General features: G+C 36.9%; 1 protein-coding gene across 6 annotated transcripts in view; it reads right to left on the bottom strand.

The window, feature by feature from the left end:
* The window catches only part of XRN1 (5'-3' exoribonuclease 1), a 116,167-nt gene that overhangs the window by 28,468 nt on the left and 64,055 nt on the right, over window positions 1–23,644 (bottom strand). For 3 of the 6 annotated variants that reach the window (XM_069563442.1, XM_069563458.1, XM_069563450.1), the window contains exons 24-32: window positions 23,042–23,157; window positions 22,404–22,550; window positions 15,533–15,622; window positions 15,017–15,152; window positions 12,095–12,151; window positions 11,829–11,961; window positions 8,817–8,886; window positions 3,469–3,676; window positions 2,901–2,996 (exon numbers count right to left, since the gene is read on the bottom strand). In XM_069563442.1, the coding sequence (XP_069419543.1) occupies window positions 2,901–2,996; window positions 3,469–3,676; window positions 8,817–8,886; window positions 11,829–11,961; window positions 12,095–12,151; window positions 15,017–15,152; window positions 15,533–15,622; window positions 22,404–22,550; window positions 23,042–23,157 (1,053 nt within the window). Of the gene's footprint in view, window positions 1–2,900; window positions 2,997–3,468; window positions 3,677–8,816; window positions 8,887–11,828; window positions 11,962–12,094; window positions 12,152–15,016; window positions 15,153–15,532; window positions 15,623–22,403; window positions 22,551–23,041; window positions 23,158–23,644 lie in introns of those variants that run through there. The other 3 variants (XR_011251239.1, XR_011251236.1, XR_011251238.1) reach the window with 2 other exon arrangements.

The following is a 23,644-nucleotide window of genomic DNA, read 5'->3' as shown; positions in this document are numbered from 1 at the left end:
CAAACAGGAAGCACAGATAGGAGGTTTATCTAGGGCTAGGGGCAAAATTTAAGGTCCCCGTTGTAAAAACTGACAAGGGGCAAAAGGATTTGGGATCTCAATGAAAAAAATATTAGAAAGAAGCAAAAACTTTTAACTTCATCCTTTTCGGATTATATGCCCGGGTAAATGGTTACGCTGGAAATAAGGACAGAAGAGATTTTAGGTGAGGTCAATTGTGAGATATCTTGAAGTTGAGGTGATGGTGTAGCATCCATCTATACCTGTCTTCTAGAAGGTGGAGATACTGGGTTGATCTTGATTGAAAGGCTGGAATCAGAGACAGACCGAGTGGTAATTAGCAGAGAAGTAAGAGTCACCGTTAAGCAATGAGGCAACAGGGAAAACACATCTGTTGTGTTTCAGTCCCCAATGAAAGGTTGAAAGCACAGAGGTTAACAAAGAACTTGAACACACAGGGAACGGAAAGAGGAGATTCAGGGTAACGTTTTCTCTTAGAGCAGAACTCCTTGACAGAATTACCTATATTTGCTTCCTTCAATTTCTCTCTTCCTCTTCTCTCTTAAACCCACTCCTATCAGTATTTCACGCCTATCATTCAATTGAAACTGCTCTTGTCAAGGTTCCCAATGGCCTTCATGTGTTAAATTCTGTATGTAGTCAATTCTCAGCTTTCATCTTAACTAATCCATCTACAGCCATTTGACACAGTCGATTACTCTATTCTAACATCTGTTCTTCACTTGGCATGTAGAAACCACCCTTCCCTGGTTTCCTTCCTGTTTCGTGGGCCATTCCTTCTCAGTCTTCTTTTTAGTCTCTCCAACTCTTGAAGGATGGAATGCTCTAAGGTTAAGTTACTGAACCCTTTTTCTATCTATATCCAAGAAAGTGGATAGAGATAACATATATATATATAGGGTATATTTAAATATATATATATTCACATCTGTACATACATACACACAAACATAAAATGACTTCCAAATTTCAAATTTATCTCTCCAGCCTGGACAACATTTATGACCTTCAGACTCAAATGTCCAACTCTACATCTCCACTCAGATATCTAATTCTGATATCTCTTCTTAATGTTTAACATACATCTCAAACTTACCAAAACTGAACTCCTGATCTTCTCCCACAGATCTACCAGACCTGCAATCTTTCCCATCTCAGTTAACACCCCATCTATCATTTTAGTTATTCAGACCTGAAGAGTTATATTCTTTAATACATTATTTCTCTTTTACCCCATATCCATCTCATCATCAGCTGGAAATCCCTTCCAATATGTTAAGAATTTGACTACTTCTCACAGGGTCCTACTGTCCTGATCCAAGTCAATATCAACTCAATCTTGATGATTTCAGTAGTTTCTGAAATAAACTGTTTCCACCTTGGTTCCTCTATTTTCTATTCTCAAGGTAACAGGCAGAGTGATAGAATTAAAATATAAGTCAAATCATGTCACTCTGCTGTGCAAAACCCTCTACTGATTCCTTGTCTCACTGAGTAAAAGCCAATGTCCTTATAATAATCCAGAAAGACCTACTAGTATCTATCTGTTAACTCTCTAAGTACATTTCCTACAACTCACCGTACTGATTCAGACAAATGGTCTACTTCCTTGTATACATCAGAGACCACCACTCCCAACAGAAACTTTGACTTCGTCTGGAATACTCTCTCCTCAGATATTTGTATATCCTATTCTTCACTTCATTCAAATCTTTGCCCAAATGTTACTGGAACATGCCATTAAAAAAATTACAAAACCGTGCCTGCCCTCTCCACTAAATTTCCTATCCTGCTTCCCTACAATTTTTCTCACTTATATTATCATCTAAAACCATTTATTTTCTTTTGTCTTATTTATCATCCTTTTCTCCCTATAATACTAATTGTATGCAAGTCCGGAATTTTGTTTTGTTTATAGCTATATTCTTGGTGCACAGAACAATGCCTGGCACATGGCAGGCATTGAATGAATGTGTTGAATGAATGAAAGAATGATTTAAAAAAGCACTCCTGAAGAATGAGTGGTTAGCAGTATTAAATAAACAGAGGAACAAAGGGTTCAAAAATCTGGATATGGGTTACATTTAAGCATTTATGAATATCTAAGGGAAAACTTAAAATATAGCATATTGGCAGAGGTGACTTGTGCACTGTCATTCTCACCTTTTCTTTTTAATTTTAGATTTTTCCATTTTATTATTTATTTTAAAATTGAAGTATAGCTGACTTAAAATGTTGCTGTCACTCTCATTTTTATTTTAATTTCACCATCATTGCCTTTGCTATTTTCCCTTCTCTAGCACTGATAATATTACCATTACTGGAGGTATCAGAATAAATTAGGCCCTCATGGTGGAGGCCACTGGTTTATAAACTTGAGAGGACATTCCTTTTTGACTGAAGCTGAGAAGAGGGTAACTAGCAAAAAATGTAACAGGAATTTGTTCCTTTTCATCTTCCTTTGTTTGGTGCCTGAGTCTACTCTTTTAGCAAAATTTCTTTCCTCTTCTTATTCTTGATCAAGGATTTGCTCATTCATATTTAAGACAACTAACTGCCAGCATAAAGCTATACATTCAAGTAGAAGTGAATGAGTTAATGCATACCGTTAAAGCCTTTATTAAATTTAAAATATAGTTATTCTGATTTGTAAACAACTAGAAAAGAATCCAAAACTGATTTAAAATAAAAATTTTCTATAGTCTTACTCATTGGTCCAAAAACATACATGGCTGAAGAGAACTATGAAAATTTAAGATCAGAAGTGTTATTTCTCTTTTATGAGATTTCAGAAGAAAAACTAATCACTGCATACCTAAAAGAGAAATATAAAATAAATTTTAAAAAAATGAAATGTCCATTAAGCAAGGTATACTAACCTTCTCTTGTAGCAGTGGCTGAAAGTGTTGAACCTTTCCAGATCCCTGTAAGGACTGCCAAATGTTACAAAATTCATCATCATCTCTAGCAGGTACCTGGGGAAGTAAAAAAAACTTCTTAAGGAAAACTGAAACATAAATATGCACCAAAAAACCCAGTAGTTACCTACAAGATTTGAGAGGATTTTTGCTTGTTTCCTTTGTTATCATCTACTTACCTGTTTCCTAATTAGTCTATACCTGTTATTTGGATTTAAAAGTCTGGTTAAAATTTTAGACCATGTAATTAAATCAAGTTAAGTATCTCACATAAAACAATTCAAGTTTTGCCCTCAGGGAGATGAAATAAAGGAAATCACACATGAGTTATATGGTGGGCATTTGAAAACTGCTTTGGATAAACATGATATAGTCCCCTCCTTTTTACCTTTCAAATTAATGTCATTTCGTAGGGGATAACATAGATCATTTGGGTGATATAACTCAAAATATAACAGTTAATCCATGAAGTAAATGTATAAAGAGAAAACAGTTATTTTCAAGCTCGTTATTTAAATAAAAATCTTACTTGAGTAGGAACAAAAAGCGATTGAGGGGAATGGTTCAGGCCTCCCAAATGCCCAGATGAAACTGATGAATTTGAGCTATAGTGATTCACAGCTGGCTGTGGTTTCACAATGGCTGTCAACTTCTGATTTCCAGTTTCAGAGCGACTCCCATGAGAAAGGTTCACCAAGGCACTTGTTGGCAGTCGATAACCTCTACCAGGTGAGCACCTAAAAGTAAAAAGTTGTATCAGGGTAAGAGGGAACTAAAACTAAATGTGCTAGGGAGAAGAATCAAATAATTTTGGGTGGACTGTTCATAATTTGATTCATAAAGATTATTATTTTCAATTAATTAATTGATTTATGGCTGCACCAGGTCTTAGTTGCTGCGTGAAGGCTTTCTCTAGTTCTGGCAAGCAGGGGCTACCCTCTAGTTGGGCGGTGGCTTCTCAGTCCTGTGCAGCTCTAGAGTATGGGCTCAGCAGTTGTGGTGCACAGGCTTAGTGTCCTTCCCACCCTCCTGCATGTGGAATCTTTCTGGACCAGAGACTGAACCTGTGTCCCCTGCATTAACCACTGGACCACCAGGTAAGTCCTGAATATTACTTTTAAATTCAGGAACTTGAAATTAGAGAAAGATCTCAATTTGTAAGATGATATATCTCTGGAAAGTTTTTGAATAGACTATTCAGCGCTATTAAGTGGGAGAAAAATGTTCTAGAGGTGTAGTTGTATGTGGAGGGGTGTGTGTGTGAGCTAAGCTTGTCCTCAGAAGGCTTGCAACAGAATAGCTTAGTTAACTAATGAATTAAATTTCAAACTTCTTAAAAAAAAATAACAACAGTGGTTTATATAGTCTGGGTTATGAAGCTAGCTAGTGTGCAGCCAGTGTGGCTCTACTGATGCAACAGGAGAAATGTTAGCTTTGATCACTTCCATTTCCTGACCAATTGTTGAGTCCAGCTCTTTTAATCCTCATCTTCCCATCTTAAAGTTCTAGACCTTGGAAGGCTAAGAGACAAGCATTTGTGATTTCTTCCTTCTTGCTCATGATAAAAGTGTTTAGATATTAAAATAAGCCCTCTGTGGTCAAAAGCTTTCAACTCTGTCACTTCTCTAGAATGTAATATTCTTATATTCTGAGATCATGGGGAAGTAGAATTCTTTCATAAGAAATCTTTGTTAAGATTTCCAGAAAGTATTTTTGTAAGAACTATATACTATAAGATTCTGCATTATGAAATGAATATACAGCAGGCAGGCAATCTTTTATGTAACTCTCAATCAATCAAAAAAGAAGTTAATCTTAAAAACATATTTCAAAAGTTATTTGGCTAGGGTTATTGGTAACCAAATGAAAATCAAAATCAGATATGGGATCCAGACTCTGCTGCTGCATTTAAAGGCACAGACAATGTCTCTGGGAAACAGGCACATTCAAGTTGCAAACAATAATAGCATTCTGAAGGTGATCACTTGCTGTAAGGACTGAAGATTGTTATTTTATGTAAAGCGATTAAGAGTAATTCGCTTTTAATTTTAATTACCACTAATCAAAACAGAAAAGAAACTAAACAAACTTCAGTTCAGTTTTCCAGACGGTGTTTAGAAAAGAAAGGAAAACTGGAAATGATTTCATTTAATCTTCACAATCACCTAGTGAAGTGTACATCTTCATTATGGATGAGGATATTGAGGGTCAGAATGCCTCTAACTAACTTACCCAAGGAAACACCAAAGTGAAGTGAGAGAGGTCACAATTCTAATATTCCATGGAACCTCTCATTCTAACGATCCTTTTTTCTGTCACTTTAAACTTTCTATTAATGGTCACCCAAAATAGATTTGAGGAGGTCTCCGCCATGGTAAGCTAAAAACAATACAACCTTCTTGCTTTAAACCTCCTAGTTCAGTTCAATAGCTGTCATGTCCGACTCTTTGTGACTTCATGGACTGCAGCACGCCAGGCCTCCCTTCTGTCACCAACTCCTGGAGTTTATTCAAACTCATGTCCATTGAGTCAGTGCTGTCATCCAACCATCTCATCCTCCATCCAACCATCTCGTCCCTTTCTCCTCCCGCCTTCAATCTTTCCCGGCATCAGAGTCTTTTCAAATGAGTCAGCTTTTTGGTATCAGGTGGCCAAAGAATTGGAGTTTCAGCTTCAACATCAGTTCTTCCAATGAATATTCGGGACTGATTTCCTTCAGGATGGACTGGTTGGATCTCCTTGTAGTCCAACGGACTTTCAAGAGTCTTCTCCAACACCACAGTTCAAAGGCATCAATTCTTGGTGCTTAGCTTTCTTTATAGCCCAACTCTCACATCCAAACATAACCACTGGAAAAACCATAGCTTTGACTAGACGGACCTTTGTTGGCAAAGTAACGTCTCTTCTTTTTAATATGATGTCTAGGTTGGTAATAACTTTTTTTCCAAAGAGTAAGCGTCTTTTAATTTCATGGCTGCAATCACCATCTGTGGTGATTTTGGAGCCCAGAAAAATAGTCTCTCACTGTTTCCCCATCTATTTGCATGAAGGGATGGGACCACATGCCATGATCTTAGTTTTCTGAATGTTGAGCTTTAACCTAAGTTTTTCACTTTCCTCCTTCACTTTGAAAAAGAGACTCTTTAGTTCTTCTTTGCTTTCTGCCGTAAGTGTGGTGTCATCTGAGTATCTGAGGTTATTGCTATTTCTCCTGGCAATCTGGATTCCAGCTTGTGCTTCATCCAGACCGGCATTTCTCATGATGTATTCTTCATATAAGTTAAATAAGCAGGATGACAATATACAGCCTTGTTGTACTTCTTTCCCGATTTGGAACCAGTCTGTTCCATGTCTGGTTCTAACTGTGGCTTCCTGACCTGCATATAGGTTTCTCAAGAGGCAGGTCAGGTGGTCTGGGATTCCCATCTCTTTCAGAATTTTCCATAGTTTGTTGTGATCCATACAGTCAAAGGCTTTGGCATAATCAATAAAGCAGAAATAGATGTTTTTCTGGAATTCTCTTGCTTTTTCGATGATCCAGCAGATGTTGGCAATTTGATCTTTGTCCTTTGCCTTTTCTAAAACCAGCTTGAACATCTGGAAGTTCACAGTTCATGTATTGTTGAAGCCTGGCTTGGAGAATTTTGAGCATTACTTTGCTAGCATGTGAGATGAGTGCAATTGTGTGGAGGTTTGACAATTCTTTGGCATTGCCTCTTTGGGATTAGAATGAAAACTGATCTTTTCCAGTCCCATGGCCACTGCTGAGTTGCTGGCATACTGAGTGCGGCACCTTCACAGCATCCCCTTTTAGGATTTGAAATAGCTCAACCGGAATTTCATCACTGCTTCTAGCTTTGTTTGTAGTGATGCTTCCTAAGGCCCACTTGACTTCACATTCCAGGATGTCTGGCTCTAGGTGAGTGATCACAAACCATCGTGATTATCTGGGTTGTGAAGATCTCTTTTGTATAGTTCTTCTGTGTATTCTTGCCCCTCTTTTTTATTTTTAATGAATTATTTATTTTAATTGAAGGCAAATTACTTTACAATATGGTAGTGGTTTTTGCCATATATCGACATGAATTAGCCACGGGTGCACATGTGTTCCCCATCCAGAACCCCTCTCCCACCTCCCTCCCCATCCCATCCCCCAGGGTCATCCCAGTGCACCAGCCCTGAGCACCCTGTCTCATGCATCAAAACCTGGACCGGCAATCCACTTCACATATGATAATATACACATTTCAACGCTACCCTCACTAATCATCCTGCCTTCACCTTCTCCCACAGTCTAAAAGACTGTTCTTTACATCTGTGTCTCTTTTGCTGTCTCGCATATAGTGTCATCATTACCATCTTTCTAAATTCCATATATATGCATTAGTATATTATGTTCTCCAGTGTTCTTGCCTGGAGAATCCCAGGGACAGGGGAGCCTGGTGGGCTGCCATCTATGGGGTAGCACAGAGTCGGACACAGCTGAAGCGACTTAGCAGCAGCGTATTATGTTGGTGTTTTTCTTTCTGACTTACTTCACTCTGTATAATAGGCTCCAGTTTCATCCACCTCATTAGGACTGATTCAAATGCATTCTTTTTAATGGCTGAGTAACATTCCATTGTGTATATGTACCACAGCTTTCTTATCCATTCGTCTGCCGATGGACATCTAGGCTGCTTCCATGTCCTGGCTATTGTAAACAGTGCTGTGATGAACACTGGAGTACCCGTGTCTCTTTCAATTCTGGTTTGCTCAGTGTGTATGCCCAGAAGTGGGATTGCTGGGTCGTATTTGCCACCTCTTCTAAATATCTTCTGCTTCTGTTAGGTCTGTACCATTTCTGTCCTTTATTGAGCCCAACTTTGCATGAAATTTCCCTTGGTATCTCTGATTTTCTTGACGAGATCTCTAGTCTTTCCCATTCTATTGTTTTCCTCTATTTCTTTGCACTGATCACCAAGGAAGTCTTTCTTATCTCTCCTTGCTATTCTTTGGAACTTTGCATTCAAATGGGTATAACTTTCATTTTCTCCTTTGCCAGTTATCCTAACTGCCAGTTATCTTTTCTCCCCTTCAAGGTCAAACTTCTCAAGGGTTAGCTATTTCTTGTCTCCTTTACTCCACTGGCTGTTCACTTCTCAAACCATTCCATCCTAGCCTGAGTGTCTATAATTTCACTAAAACAAATGACAAAGAGTGACCATGTCTCTCAATTCAAAGAATGTTTCTATTCCTCAAGTTATTTAACCATTAAAAAAATGCAACCTGCTCATGTCACATCTCTGATTTTGATAGCTTCACACTGCTTGAAGGATAAAGACCAAGATACCACAATCCTTAGCATGTCCTGAAAGCAGGTTACCAGTTCCTGCACAGTGTGGTTCTTGTTCTTTTCCCTTACTCTAATCTTATATAGTTGCTGAGGCTGACACACCTGCATTCTTCTAGTCTTTTAAATGAGTGAAAATATCCTCTGCTGCATATGCTATTCTGTTTTTCTAACCACCTATTACTACTCTTTCAGTATTTAGTCTTCATGTCCCATTTTAAACATCACTTCAAGAAAGCCTTTCTAGAATGCTCAGAACAGATCACACACTATTATAGACACCTGAACTATTAATACTTCTTCCCAGCACTTGTCACATTTTAATTAAAAAATTATTTTTAGTAAGTTAGTTATATCCCTTACTAAAGTGAAAGCTCTGTGAAGGTAGAAACCATGTCTGTCTTATTCACTGTTACAACCCTAGTAACAAGTATGAGTCTCATATGTACTAGGAACTGAAATTGTGGACAAAAAAGCAAGTAATGTAAAGCCATTGGCCCTATGGACATATTTACGAAGTGTAATTATCATCTGGAAATACAAACCTTATTGTTAAGCCGCCAGGAAATTCTTCATCAAATAATACTTCAAATAGTACATCAGCTTCTCTATTAGCTGTTTAAAAAAGAGAGATTGAAAAATCATATAATTAAAAAAGTGGAATGCGAGTTTTTGGAGTATTAGAAGCATTCCAACTATCAATACAGATGCAAATGAAAAGAAGATAAGCTCACAGATTCCCTTACTTGTAATAACTTAAAGAAAAATAATACTATTTTAAATTAGATGCTGTGAGAATTAATTATATTTTTATCTGTTTTTTATATGTTGGAAATTATTCACAAAAAGAGAGTTAATAAAAGAGATAACTCTGGAATTTGTAGTTTAGAAGGTTTTACAGTTAGACATAGGAAACGGAGATTTGAAGACATGGTAGTAATGAGGGAAAGAGAATGGAGAGAAAGGATATATTACTAGATAGAACTGGCAGGAGTTTGTGACCTGTATAGATAAAAAGACTGGGGATGGCAAAGACGACTCCAAGGTTCTGGCAGGAGATGACTTGGTAGATAATGGATGTCAGGATTGAGACATGAGACATGAGAGAAAGACTATGGTACAATAAACCTTAAAGAGGAGCAGAGATGAATAAATGTGGCAGAGAGGATGATGGGAAAGTTTAAATTTACCAAAGTTCCAAGGTAAAGTGAAATCATTAGCTATCATAACATTTGAATTCTAAGACCAAATTAATCAGAGAGTCTGTCACATAACTTCACAACGGAATCTTTCTCTCTTCCCACCTCTACCCCCACCCTTTCCATTCCCTTGGTTCTGTTTCTCTGGAGAACCCTGACTAATACCATATCTGATACTATGTTAACCCAGGGTAGGTGCTGGGGGGATATTTCCCTCATTCTCAGCCTTTCATTGTCCAATGGGAAGCAGGCCTGCAGAGCTTACTAATTCTCTCCCGGCAGCTGTATCTTTCATCTGACACTTTTACCTAAAATCTAAACCCAAGAAAGTGGGGCTCAATGAGAGGCAAGAGCCTCTTCTGTGAAGGTTTAAGATACACTTTTTAGGTTCCTTTTCTTGTCTGAGGGAGGAGCCACTTACTGAAAAGATTATTGACCAAAGGATTGTTCACCCCTTTAGTGGAGATTTCTATGGAGATGAGGCATCAGGTTAAGGCAGTAAGACAAATATTCCTCTTTACATTCCATGTCCATGGGATATATGTTTAATAAATGACAATACTTTTTCCACTCAGTGTAGATACAGCTTTAAAATTCTTCTCTGGACAAAATTCCAACGGTCACTATTACTGACTGGGGTTGTCAGAAGAAAGGAAACTTCTGTTATCATTACTAAGGCCTTTTCAGGACAACCTAATCAGAGTAGACTCCACTAAGCTCAGAATTTGAACTGCCAATATGTGAGGCCGGGAAGACAGCAGCAGGAGGGTTGCTTCATGACATGCATGTGACCCTTACCATGCTTAGCCTGGGTTTGTTAACCTACTTGACTTTCTTGTCTTCGTTTTAAGCACCAAAAAACACATCCAAAAAATTCAAAGACGAATCAGAGAAGAAAATTCTGTTTTAGAGGTAGACCCCAAGAAGATGTGCAAAATATGGAGAACCACCACTCAAAGTTAGAAAAGAATCAGGGGAAGGAGTTCAAATCCCAGCTCTGTCACTTATTTGTGTAAACTCGGGCAAGTCACTTAAACTCTTGGATGACACAATATCAGACTTCCCTAGTGGCTCACTGGTGAAGAATTCGCCTGCCAATGCAGAAGACATGGGTTTGATCCCTGATCCAGGAAGATCCCACATGCCTCAGAGCAACTAGGCTCCGCACAACTATTGAGCCTGTGCTCTACAGCTGGAGAGCCACAGCTACTGAGCCCATGTGCTGCAACTACTGAAGCCCAAGCACCTAGAGCCCCACAACAAGGAAAGCCACCTCAGTGAGAAGCCCATGCACCACAACCAGAGAGCAGCCCCCCACTTGCCACAACTAGAGAAAAGCCCACATAGTAACAAAGACCCAGCACAGCCAAAAATAAATAAAATTATAATAAAAAAGAAATAATAACTACTTCTCAGGTGGACGGGAGGGTTAAATGTAAAAGCGCCCAGCACACTGTTGCCAATAAATAAGCAGTTCTCCTGGGCTCATGGCCTGTCTGCTCTTCCATCTTTCTGGACAGTGAGACCAAGACTGAGTGCCTGGGATATGGAGGATCAGTGCTGCCGGTGCCCTAGCCTCTAGGTACCCGACGTGCTCCTTTGTGTTGGGTTGACTAGTTTTAGAATCTATATTGCAAAGCTTCTCACTCCAGGCATCCCTTTGAAGAATTTTTAGATTCTTAGCTAATTCTTATCTTTTCTTTCCATACTCATTTTTCCTTTTTTTTTTTTTCGGTAAAAAACACAGCATAAAATTTATCGTTGTAACCATTTTTAAGTGTACAGTACTATAGTGTTAACTATATGTACATTGTTGCACAATGGATTGATAGATTTGTTTTATATACACAATCTAGTTGTATTCATAAAACTCAAATTAACATGTAAATCTCTTAACTGTAAATAAGCTCATACATCATGTTTGTTTATTTCTCTGTAGAAATCAAGTGATTACAAGGACAATTAAGGCAAAGCCCTGGACACGGTTAGATGAAACCCAACAAAATGTTTGTCTTAGTTTCATGAAAACACATATATGTATTCTCACTAAGCTTTTAGATAATTTTAATGTGTTACACATAAGCTACCAAAGTTTCAGCAGTCTTTCTCCAACTTTCACATCTTTTAATCACTTCCCAGATGATTACACAGATGGAAAAGGAGAATTTCCTCTGAAAACTAAAGCTGGAAAAAAATTAACTAAAACATAAAAGAATTTAGTGTTTTTCCTGATTTACAGTTGCTTTCTGCTTGTATATACGACATACTATATATATATATATATATATATATATATATATATATATAAGACATACAGTATAAATGTAGATGGAGACATATTAAGTATTGAGTTATTACCCCCTTTAATTCCTATGATGGTGCCCCGAAGGCCAACTGGAACGGAAAAGTTCTCTCTCACATTTACAACACGGTCAAAGAGACGAAATTCTGCATCCCTATCAGGAATAACCCCATGTTGCTGTTCCAAAGGCTGAAAAGAAAGATGTAAATATAATTATCAACTCTCATTTAAAATTTTTTCTACTAATATACTGAAAATATTTTGTTCCTTCTGTACTTTCAAAGCAAAACAACAACTTTGAATTCTCTGACAGGAAACTTACTCTGTATAGTAAATGGGGCTTCACTGTCACTCGAACTTTCTTATTATTCTTTCTTTGCTGAGGAAAGAAAATTTAAAAAATATTTTTAAAATATTAAAATAAAAAATTATCTCATATTTGCACATGTCTAAATTTTAAAAAGCCAAAAGAAATGAGTAATTTTAAGACTATATGACTTTCTTTAGATGCAAGCAAGGATGAATAAATTAATTCTTGAATCTTTTTAAAGTAAAACTTTTTTGTTGACATATAAGACATACAGAAAAAATTTTAATAAGAAAAAATGACGGTCTTACTGACAAGTTTTCAACCCAAGGCAGACCAGAAGTACTAATAAAGTACAACTGGCGCCTATGAAAAACAGCAAGAAAGAAAGATATGAGAAGAGATTTAAAGTAGTTTAAAAGAATTGTGCCTGGAAGATTGCATATGAAAATACAACCCATATGCTTCACACATCCCTAGGCATTATTACTATCAATAAAATTATAGTACTGATTAGAAAATATGGCACTCAAATCTGATTATGAGGCAAATTAACAAACAAGGGCATTTTCACTATAGGCCCCAATCCATAGCTACTGAATAAAAAGTTATAGGGAATAACTACTCAAAGTGTGACCGCTTGGAAGCTTGTTAGAAATGCAGAACATCAAGAGCTGCTCATCTGGGAGCTACTGAATCAGAATCTGTATTTTAACAAGATCCTCGAGTGATTCATTTGGATATAAAGTTTAACAAGTACTGAACTGAAGGTGGAATCCAGAATGTGTGTTTTTAAAAATACTTCTCCAATAATTTTGATAATTAGCTGAGTTTGGGAACCACTACCCAATAAGAAAAACTATGGATACCTTTAATCATGACCCTGCATTAAAAAGAAAAGTTTAAATTATATTCAGAATGTTATGTTCATTTTTTAGTTTTTCTCCTTCTTTACCTAATAACACTATAAAACCAAAAAGGGATAAAAAAAAAAATCACTCATAACTGCTCAGCTTTGACTCACTAACAAGTTTAAAAAAAAAATCCTGTTTTATCTATATGTACACACATTTTTTAAATGCTATCATCAAAATGACAGACTACAACTTTGCATGTGTATCATCAGTTTGCAAAGTAAGGGGAGAATATGTAAAACATTTTACAACTCTGCATTCAAGTGGGTTCAGCTAAAATTTGGGGACTTAAAAGTTATAAACTTTTGTTAAGTGGAAAACTCACTTCAAAAGTAATGCTGGACAAATAACTCTACATTGAAAGACAATTATTAAAAAGAAATGCAGGTTTTCTATCTTCAACTGAATATCATTAACCTTTCAAAATATCAAACTCTTGGATTCTAGCCTTACATTTTTTTCATAAGAGTCATCTAGTGGTGATTTTTCAGGCTGTATTCACAGCTCTTCAGCACATGACAAAATAATTCAAAAATAACAGCTAAGTATTATTAAGCATCAGTAATAGCCAGGCATTATTAGAAGGAGTTTATATGTATTAACACAGTTAATTTTTTTTTTGAGGACTATATGAGATGGTACTAATTTATTCTTATTTTACCAGTCAGGAAATGCAGGCATGGAAAGGTTAACTATCTTGCCTAAGGTTTTGAGTATTGAAAGAGGGATGGGGGACCAGGGCTTGAGACCCAGTTCTTAACTTACTCTATTAGTTCAAACAACACAGCGCTGTGTGAGCAAAGCAACATTATTTTAATAAAAAGGCAAATGTGTGAAAAATAAAATTGTAAGCTTAGAAAAGGAACACAACCCATTTTCTATTGCATTAAGACAGAGAATCAAAATAGATAAAAACAGTTATGCCTACACAGAAGGTTATTAGTTTTTAAAATCAAGACATAAAAAACGGATAGTTTAAGTGGACTTTCAAAAATACACATTGAATGAGTCTATCAATGGGAAAGTATATTTTAGGAGCGATTCTGTAAAAGTGAAATAAATGTAATTTTTATGTTCTATAAAAAGATGGGAACTTCCCTGGTGGCACAGTGGACAGGAATCCACCTGCCAATGATGAGAACATGGGTTCAGTCCCTGGTTCAGGATGACCCCACAGGCTGTGGAGCTAGGCATTATGTTCCATGAATACTGAGCTTAAGTGCTGCAACTACTGAAGCCAAGCACCTAGAGCCTATGCTCCACAACAAGAGAAGCCACCACAATGAGAAGCCCGTGCACTGCAACCAGGAGTAGCCCCCACTCGCAGTAACCAGAGAAAGCCCATGCACAACAGCAGAGACCCAGTGCAGCCAAAGAATAGATAATTAAAATAAAAATGAACTGTATCTTTAAAGAACTTAGAATAGGAAAGAGCTGAGAATTAACCTTACTTCTCAATCACAAACTTTTTATTGACTAGACTCATAAAATATTAATTCTTAAAATCAGAAACAGTCCATGGAATTCTCCAGGCCAGAATACTAGAGTGGGTAGCCTTTCCCTTCTCCAGGGGATCTTTCCAATAAAGAGATGGAACCCAGGTCTCCCGCGTTGCAGGCAGATTCTTTACCAGCTGAGCCACAAGGGAAGCCCAAGAATACTGGAGTAAGTGGCCTATCCCTTCTCCAGTGATCTTCTTGACCCAGGAATCGAACTGGGATCTCCTGCATTGCAGGCAGATTCTTTACAAACTGAGATATCAGGGAAGCCCTCAGAAACACTACAAGGACATAATAATTTAAACGCTATGGGCTTTCTTATATTGACATACATTTATATTTATGTAGACAAACTTGATGGACACTAGAAAAGGCTGGAATACTTATTAAAATTATAGAATAATTTGATATAATTTAGAATCACTAAATATGTTTTATTTGACTGAAACAAATTATTTATAGGATAACAAATAGTTCATTTAGCTTCAAATCTCATCAGTAATCTTCATTATTGAAAATCATACCTTGCACTTTTCAATTTCTTCTTCAATTTTCTCAACAATAGCTGCATCCAGAATTTGCAAATCACAAGAAGACCGAGACAAAGTACTGACAGGATGCCCTTTTAGCCAAGTAATAATTTCTTGAACTTTCTCAGCACTATATTAAAAACAATAATTTTTTCACATTAATTAAAACTTTCTGAGGACTTATATAAAAAGCTTGATATAAACTTTCTGAAGGCTGTGAATTATAAATGATATAAAATATTTAACTAATCACTCTACTTAATTGGGGCTAAATGTAAATATGGACATGTTACTTCTCAGTAATTAAAAAAAAACACAAAAATTAGTTTAAAAGTACTTTACTGGTACAAATGAAAGAAAAAAATCATTTTAAGATCTTAAAGCAAGAACAAAACAATGCAAAATCTTCCCCCAAAAAAGTAATATAAATTCTTGAGAAACTAACTACTACTTAACAGTGGAACCACGAAGTTGAGCTCTGAGGTGGTGAATCTCGTAACTTTTGCTTACCCATTCTCATTTTCTCCAGGCCAAATGTCATCTTCATAGAACACATCCTCTTGGCTATTTTTGGCTATGTAACTGAATAGCTCTGGAGCTCTAGCCAAAGAAACAAATGACAACACTGCTTTTAAAAATACACATGGCGAATTTCATAAAAACTTCTGATCAAATAATTCTGGGTCTTAAGGGGATATAGTAAATATATTAAGAACTGATTACTAGACACACATAAGGGATAGAGACTGAAAGATTCAAAGTATTCCCAGGCCCTCATAAAAAGATGATGGAGAAACGACAATTCATAAATATAATAAACTATTACAATACTTATAAACTTCAGTCACTGATTCTATCCTTCTTGGACTACAATGACAGGTGATAAATATATAAAATAATATGTACAGATTCACAATAAAGCTAGAGCACTTCACAACAGAACGAATGAAAATCCATTAAAAGTTTCTTCTGATATTCTTCAAAATTCCATTGCTCTCCTAACAGTGTAGCAATACTTCTAAATATATATACCAGACAGAATATATGCGCTTATTTTTGTTCCTTTCCCAGCCCACGAAAAGAATAGTAAAGGATAAAAAAGGGCATAGACCTAGAAGACAGATAAACAAAGAAGCAGAGAATCTGATAGCATATGTGAGTTAACAAAACCTTAGAAACTGAAAACTGAATAGAGAAGTGTGAAATGATTTGACAGATGGGAATAAGCTGTACCCTAAGCTGCCAGAGAAACAAGAAGCAAGCTGATGCCAACTGTGGAAGTCTGCAAAAGCTCAGGAGATACGACCTCTGTATGTTTTAGTGCCACACTATGGGGTGAGGTTTATGAGGCTTTTAGTTGAAAATTTTGTCTAATAAACAGTTAGGCAGTCACCTCTACCTCAGTGTAAATCCTGTAGTTTATTTACGGAGAAGTTGAACAGGGGCTGCTCAAGCCTTGTGTATTCCAGACACAGGAAACTGGATGCAAGGGGCATGAGGAGGAGAGGCTAGGTGCTCTACTGAAAACAGGGCATCAGTGAGAGTATAAACACTATACATGCCAGTAGGAAGCAGGCTAGGAAGTATAACACCTTTAAGAAGCACTCCCTGAGATGGAGATAAACATGGAGCAAGTTTATTATGTGGTCTGTGAAAACAACACCTGTGGAAGGGAAGGAAGCAGAACCGGGCACATGTAGAAGTTGGGCTATGGTTCATTCTTAATGAACTCCTTGGCCAGCAGCATAGAGATCTCAAACCAGGGTGGCTCCCCAGACTTATTCTGAACTGGGACAATCAGGTTGGCTGAGGCTTTATATCACTTTATTTATTTATTTTAAATTTAAATTTATTTATTTTAATTGGATGCTAATTGCTTTACAATATTGTATTGTAAAGTACAGTAAAGTATGTATTGTAAAGTATAAATCTGCCACGGTGTACATGTGTTCCCCATCCTGAACCCCCCTCCCACCTCCCTCCCCATACCATCCCTCTGGGTCATCCCAGTGCACCAGCCCCAAGCATCCTGTATCCTGCATCGAACCTAGACTGGCGATTCATTTCTTATATGATATTATACATGTTTCAACGCCATTCTCCCAAATCATCCCACCCTCTCCCTCTCTCACAGAGTTGAAAAGACTATTCTATACATCTGTGTCTCTTCTGCTGTTATTTATTTTTTTAAACATATCTCCTTGTTGATGAGGTACTGGACATGAGGCTATCATGTAACTGTAGAAGGCAGTTCTCTTCTGCCAGGCAATTTCTACAGAGGTCTTACTGCTCAGGGCTGAGAGACAGCAGCATTCCTGCTGCGCAGCGAATAGATTTTCAGTCTTGAAGAGGCATCTGGGGGTGTATTACAGAATCCACTATGTAATGAGACCCCATTCCTCTGGTTAATTTCCAGAACACTTGAAGTTTGTCTTGTTCTCCACATCTGTCCTCCAAGCAAAACACTGGAGAACACATTTCTGGGAAAACTACTCAGCCCAACAGAAAAGATATACATATAGGTAATGATATTTGGAGATGCTCTGCCAAAATAGCCCAATCCCACTGGACAAGCCTTATTGAAGCACATTCAATTTCCAATCAGTTTTTTAATACTGCACACTAAAATATGGTAAGACACTGAAGAACTACCAGGCCAAAAGGAAAAAAAAAGAAAGCCTCGAAACAAAAAAACATCACCCTCCCCCCCACCCCAAATCTGAAAACACTTTAACATGAGAGATCAAATCAAACAGAAAAGAAAAAAAAGAAAAACAATCTGTAGAAAACAGAAAATATTGAGAACAGAAGAAAATCTAGATTGCTATCATTAGATAATAAAAGATATTTCATTTATTACAAGAAAAAGATGCTATAAATAAGGAATGTCAGAGAATGAGGACACTCTTTTAGAAATTAAAAATGGTTAAAGAAAAATAAAAAATGGTATCAGTTAAAGGTGAAGAAATCTCCCACAGAGTAGAATAGGAGTATAACAATATAGAAAATGGATAGGAAGAGATAAGAAAATTAGGAGAATTAATCCTGTAGGTCTAATATCTATCAAAAGGAATCTTGGAAAGAAAACCACAAAATGGTGACAAAGAAATTATCAAAGAAATAATACGAAAAAGTTTCTTGGAATGGAAGGGCATCAGTTTCAAGTATGAAAGGGCTGAACAGCAAAATGAAAGAAAAATGACACACCATCGCATTATTAAACAGCTTTGGTAATGGAATATTCTAGAAAGTTTTCAGAAAATGAAAACAGATCATCCATAAAGATTCAGAATCAGAATGGCACAAGACTTCTTGACAGCAAAAGAAACAAGAGAATGAAGCAGTGCTTTTCAAATTCTTAACGAAGAGAATATCCAATCTAGGACTCGAGACCAAGGTGAGCTATCAGTGAAGCATCAGGGAGGTTTGAAGAAATGTCCAGACATGCAAGCTTTCTCAGGAAGCTACCTGCATATATCAAGTTGAAAAGTCAAGAAAAAGCAGGCTAAATATGGCATTTTAAAAGAAATATGGAGGTAAATAGAAGAAATAATCTAAATTTTCAGATGGTAATTTGGGGTTGAAATGTATCCCCTCCATCCCTCTCAAATAAAAGTTTCAACTCCTAGTACCTCAGAATGTGACTTTACTGTAAAATAGGTTTTTTAAAAAATGTCTTTTTTAAAAAAACTGAAGTATAGTTGATTTACAATGTTGTACCAGTCTCTGCTATACAGCAAAAAGATTCAGTTATAAATAAATATATATATATATATACACACACACACACATTATTTTGTATATTCTTTTCCATTATGGTTTATCACAGGATAGGAATATAGTTCCCTGTGCTATTAGGACCTTGTTGTTTACCCATTCTAAATGTAATAGTTTGCATCTACCAACCCCAAATGCCCAATCCATCGCTCTCTCTCCCTCCTCCCCCTTGGCAATCACAAATCTGTTCTCTATTTTTTTATGCTTTTTTAAAAATTGAAGATTTACAATGTTGTACCAATCTCTGCTGCAAAGTGACTTAGTTATAAACATACATACGTTCTTTTTTTATATTCATTTCCATTATGGTTTATCACAGGATACTGAATACATGAAATAGGGTTCTAAAAAAAGTAATCAAACTAAATGTCATTCAGTTCAGTTCAGTTCAGTTCAGTCGCTCAGTCATGTCCGACTCTTTGCGACCACACGAATCGCAGCACGCCAGGCCTCCCTGTCCATCACCAACTCCCGGAATTCACTCAAACTCAGGTCCATCGAGTCGGTGATGCCATCCAGCCATCCCATCCTGGGTCGTCCCCTTCTCCTCCTGCCCCCAATCTCTCCCAGCATCAGAGTCTTTTCCAATGAGTCAACTCTTCGCATGAGGTGGCCAAAGTATTGGAGTTTCAGCTTCAGCATCAGTCCTTCCAAAGAACACCCAGGACTGATCTCCTTTAGAATGGACTGGTTGGATCTCCTTGCAGTCCAAGGGACTCTTAAGAGTCTTCTCCAACACCACAGTTCAAAAGCATCAATTCTTCGGCACTCAGCTTTCTTCACAGTCCAACTCTCACATCCATGCATGACCACTGGAAAAACCATAGCCCTGACTAGACGGACCTTTGTTGGCAAAGTAATGGCTCTGCTTTCGAATATGCTGTCTAGGTTGGTCATAACTTTCCTTCCAAGGAGTAAGCGTCTTTTAATTTCATGGCTGCAGTCACCATCTGCAGTGATTTTGGAGCCCCCAAAAATAAAGTCTGACACTGTTTCCACTGTTTCCCCATCTATTTCCCAAGAAGTGAGATGGGACCAGATCGTTTTCTGAATGTTGAGCTTTAAGCCAACTTTTTCACTCTCCTCCTTCACTTTCATCAAGAGGCTTTTTAGTTCCTCTTCACTTTCTGCCATAAGGGTGGTGTCATCTGCATATCTGAGGTCATTGATATTTCTCCTGGCAATCTTGATTCCAGTTTGTGCTTCTTCTAGCCCAGCGTTTCTCATGATGTACTCTGCATATAAGTTAAATAAGCAGGGTGACAATATACAGGCTTGATGTACTCCTTTTCCTATTTGGAACCAGTCTGTTGTTCCATGTCCAGTTCTAACTGTTGCTTCCTGTCATTAGGATAAGCCCTAATCCAATATAACCAATGTCCTTATAAAAGGGGAAATTTGCACAAAGAGGTAGACACAAACAAAGGAAAGATGATATGCAGCAAGTGAAAGTGAAGTCGCTCAGTCGTGTCCGACTCTTTGCAACCCCATGGACTGTAGCCTACCAGGCTCCTCTGTCCATGGGATTTTCCAGGCAGTAGTACTGGAGTGGACTCCCATTTCCTTCTCCAGGGAATCTTCCCAACCCAGGGATGGAACCCAGGTCTCCTGGATTGTAGACAGATGCTTTACCGTCTGAGCCACCAGGGAAGTCCTGGATATGCAGCAAAGGAAACCATAAACAAAACAAAAAGATAACCCACAGAATGGGAGAAAATATTTGCAAACAGACTGACAAAGGATTAATCTCTAAAATACACAAAAAGTTCACATAGCTCTATGTTAGAAAAATAAACAACTCAATAAAATATGGGCAGATCTATGAGAAATATATACATTTCTCCAAAGTAGAAACACAGATGGCCAAAAGGTACATGAAAATATGTTCAATAGTGCTAGAGAAAGTGTGCAGAAAGGGGTCCCCCTTCTACACTGTTGGTGGGAATATAAACTGATACAACCACTATGGTGAACAGTATGGAGGTTCCATGAAAGACTAAAAATAGAATTACTATCTGATCCAGCAATCTCACTCCTGGGCCAGTATCTTAAGAAAAACATAATCCAAAAAGATAAATGCACCCCAATGTTCACCACAGCACTCTTATTTACAATAGCCAAGACATGGAAGCAATGGAAATGTCCATCGGCAGAAGAATGGATAAAGAAGATGTATACATATATTCAATGGAATATTACTCAGCCATAAAAAGGTGTGAAATAATGCCACTTACAGCAACATGAATTGACCTAGATTATCATACTAAGTGAAATCAGACAGAGGAAGACAAATATAATATGATATCACTCATATGTGGAACCTAATTTAAAAAAAAATGAGACAAATGAACTTATGTATTTGTACATTATACAAATGTACAAAAGACAAACAGACTTTCAAACACAAACTTATGATTACCAAAGAGGAAATGTGGGGGACAAGAATAAATCAGGAGCTTGGGATGAACACACATACACTACCATATATAAGATAGATAACCAACAAGGACAGAGGAGCCTGGCGGGCTACAGTTCATAGGGTCGCATAGAGTTGGACACAACTCAAGTGACTCAGCACGCATGCATAACCAACAAGGACATATTACATAGCACAAGGAACACTATTCAATATTCTGTGATAACCTGTAAGGGAAAAGAATGTAAAAAAGAATGAATATATGTATGTTTTAATATAACTGAATCACTTTGTTGTATACATGAAAGACAATGCTGTAAATCAACTATACTCCAATAAAATTAAAAGAAAAAGATGATATTAAGACACATAGGGAGAAAAACCATGTGAGGACGGAGGACTGGGATAATACATCTATAGGCTAAGGAACAAAACTTATGAGGCTACAAGAAGCTAGGAGGGAGGCATGGACAGTTCCTTCCCTAGCACCTCCAGGGGAGGTATGGCCCTACCAACACCTTGATTTTGGACTCTGGTCTCCAGAACTGTTGAGACATTAAATTCCTGTCATTTTAAGCCATGCAGTTTGTGGTAGTTTTGCAAACCAGCCCTAGGAAACTAATGATTCTCAAATATGAAAGAGTTAGAAACCAGTGAAACAATGGAGAGAACATTCAATCATTTAACAGAAATAAGAGATATTTCCTGTAAATCTTTGACACTGAATAAACTCAGTAAATCCTGGTACTCAGATTTCTCACTTTTACAATGAGGAGTTGAGACCTGTTGATTTCTCAGACTATTTCAGTAATAAAAATCAATAATTCTACGATAAAATCAACTGTCCAGCTGGAGTTTTAAGAAAATTCACTATGCCAAGGGTTGTTGTGTTTATACATATCAATTTTATTACTACTGACACAGACATTTAGACTAGTGAAAAATTTATGACAGTAAGTAAAATAAATTTTTAATTAAAGGGAGGGCCATTCTCATTAACTTTTTCCATGGTGAATAATTTAAGTACAGTATTTCCCACTCTGTTTTAGTTTATAACACTCCATGACATTAAATTAATTTATATGTATCATGTTTTACTAAAGGAAACATTTTCCTTATCAGCAAGGCAAAATCCTTATCACATTCCTGTTTTTGGATGCCTAGTAGGATCCTGCCATAGGAACTTACCTCTCCAAGTACTCTGCAAGAAGTTGTTCTGCTGCAGATGAATACATCCATTCGTTTCCAACTTTCTTAGTATATCCAGGTACTTCCTCATTTTTTTTGTTGAACTTGAGATTCAAACCCACATTTGCTTTATGGTCTCCATGAGGGCTGAATTTAAACCACACACACACATACACACAAAAGTTTTAAAATTTTGTTCAAAGAATACAAAGCTTTGCTTTCAATTTTTAGAAAAGTTTTCTATGTTTTAGTTATCACGGTTATTTCCAAAGTAGTAGAAGTAGAAACACTAGAGGAAAGGCTTCAAAACCCAAGTTAACAAAGCATATACACAGATTATATAATTAGAGAGGAGAATGAAACAGGATAATTCAGGGAAATATATTATGAGATTCACACACACCTTCTGATACCTTTTTTCAAGGTTCAATTTGTTAGCTGCTAAAAATAAGAACTGTCTTTCCAACCACCTACAGCATGTGCCATTTAGATGAAAGATCACCATCAGAGGATTTATACGTATTTTTTAAGGAAAATTCAAAGCAATAAGAGAAAATAAATACTGAAATATTAACCATTTTATTTTTATCATTTATTTTTTCTGCCACTTTAAGTAAATTTCTCTAACATAAACTTACTTTCTCCTAGATCCTCTTCCAATAAAAATACTTCCTGTAAACCTTGAAACAAGGTATCCACTCACTCCAAGGCGACTGGCCAACACATATCCTGGGTTGTACTTTATAGAATATTTCTTTAAATATAAAAACAAAAAAGTCAATTATGGAAACACAAAGCATTAAAACAGTATATCTTTACCTTTAAAATCTGGAGACAATCAAGACATTACTAACATTTTGGATTGTGGCAATGAAAAGATTCTTAAAAAAGTAAGTGACCTATTTTCCCACCACACCCCATCCCCAACTTTTTTTAAAGAGGATTTATACGTAGAATTTTTCTGCTCTTTTCTATCCTTAAAGGACAGGATTCCCAAGGATGGATGAACGGGGGAGGAAATAACACAGTTTGTGAAACTGTCTCAAGACATAAATGCTACTATAAGTACTAAATGGCAAGTTCTATAGGTGAGAACTAGTTTTAAAAAATTACTTTTCATATTCTAAGAAGGACCTGGCAAAGTACGTGGGACAAAATGAGGTCTTGATAATTACAACGTTGAATTAAAACATGAGTATGTCATCAAAATAGTTGCTACTGAGCAAAACTGAGTGCCCTTC

Source organism: Ovis canadensis, chromosome 1 (genome assembly GCF_042477335.2).
Source record: "Ovis canadensis isolate MfBH-ARS-UI-01 breed Bighorn chromosome 1, ARS-UI_OviCan_v2, whole genome shotgun sequence".
Classification (NCBI taxonomy): domain Eukaryota; kingdom Metazoa; phylum Chordata; class Mammalia; order Artiodactyla; family Bovidae; genus Ovis; species Ovis canadensis.
This window is presented reverse-complemented; position numbering and strand designations above follow the sequence as displayed.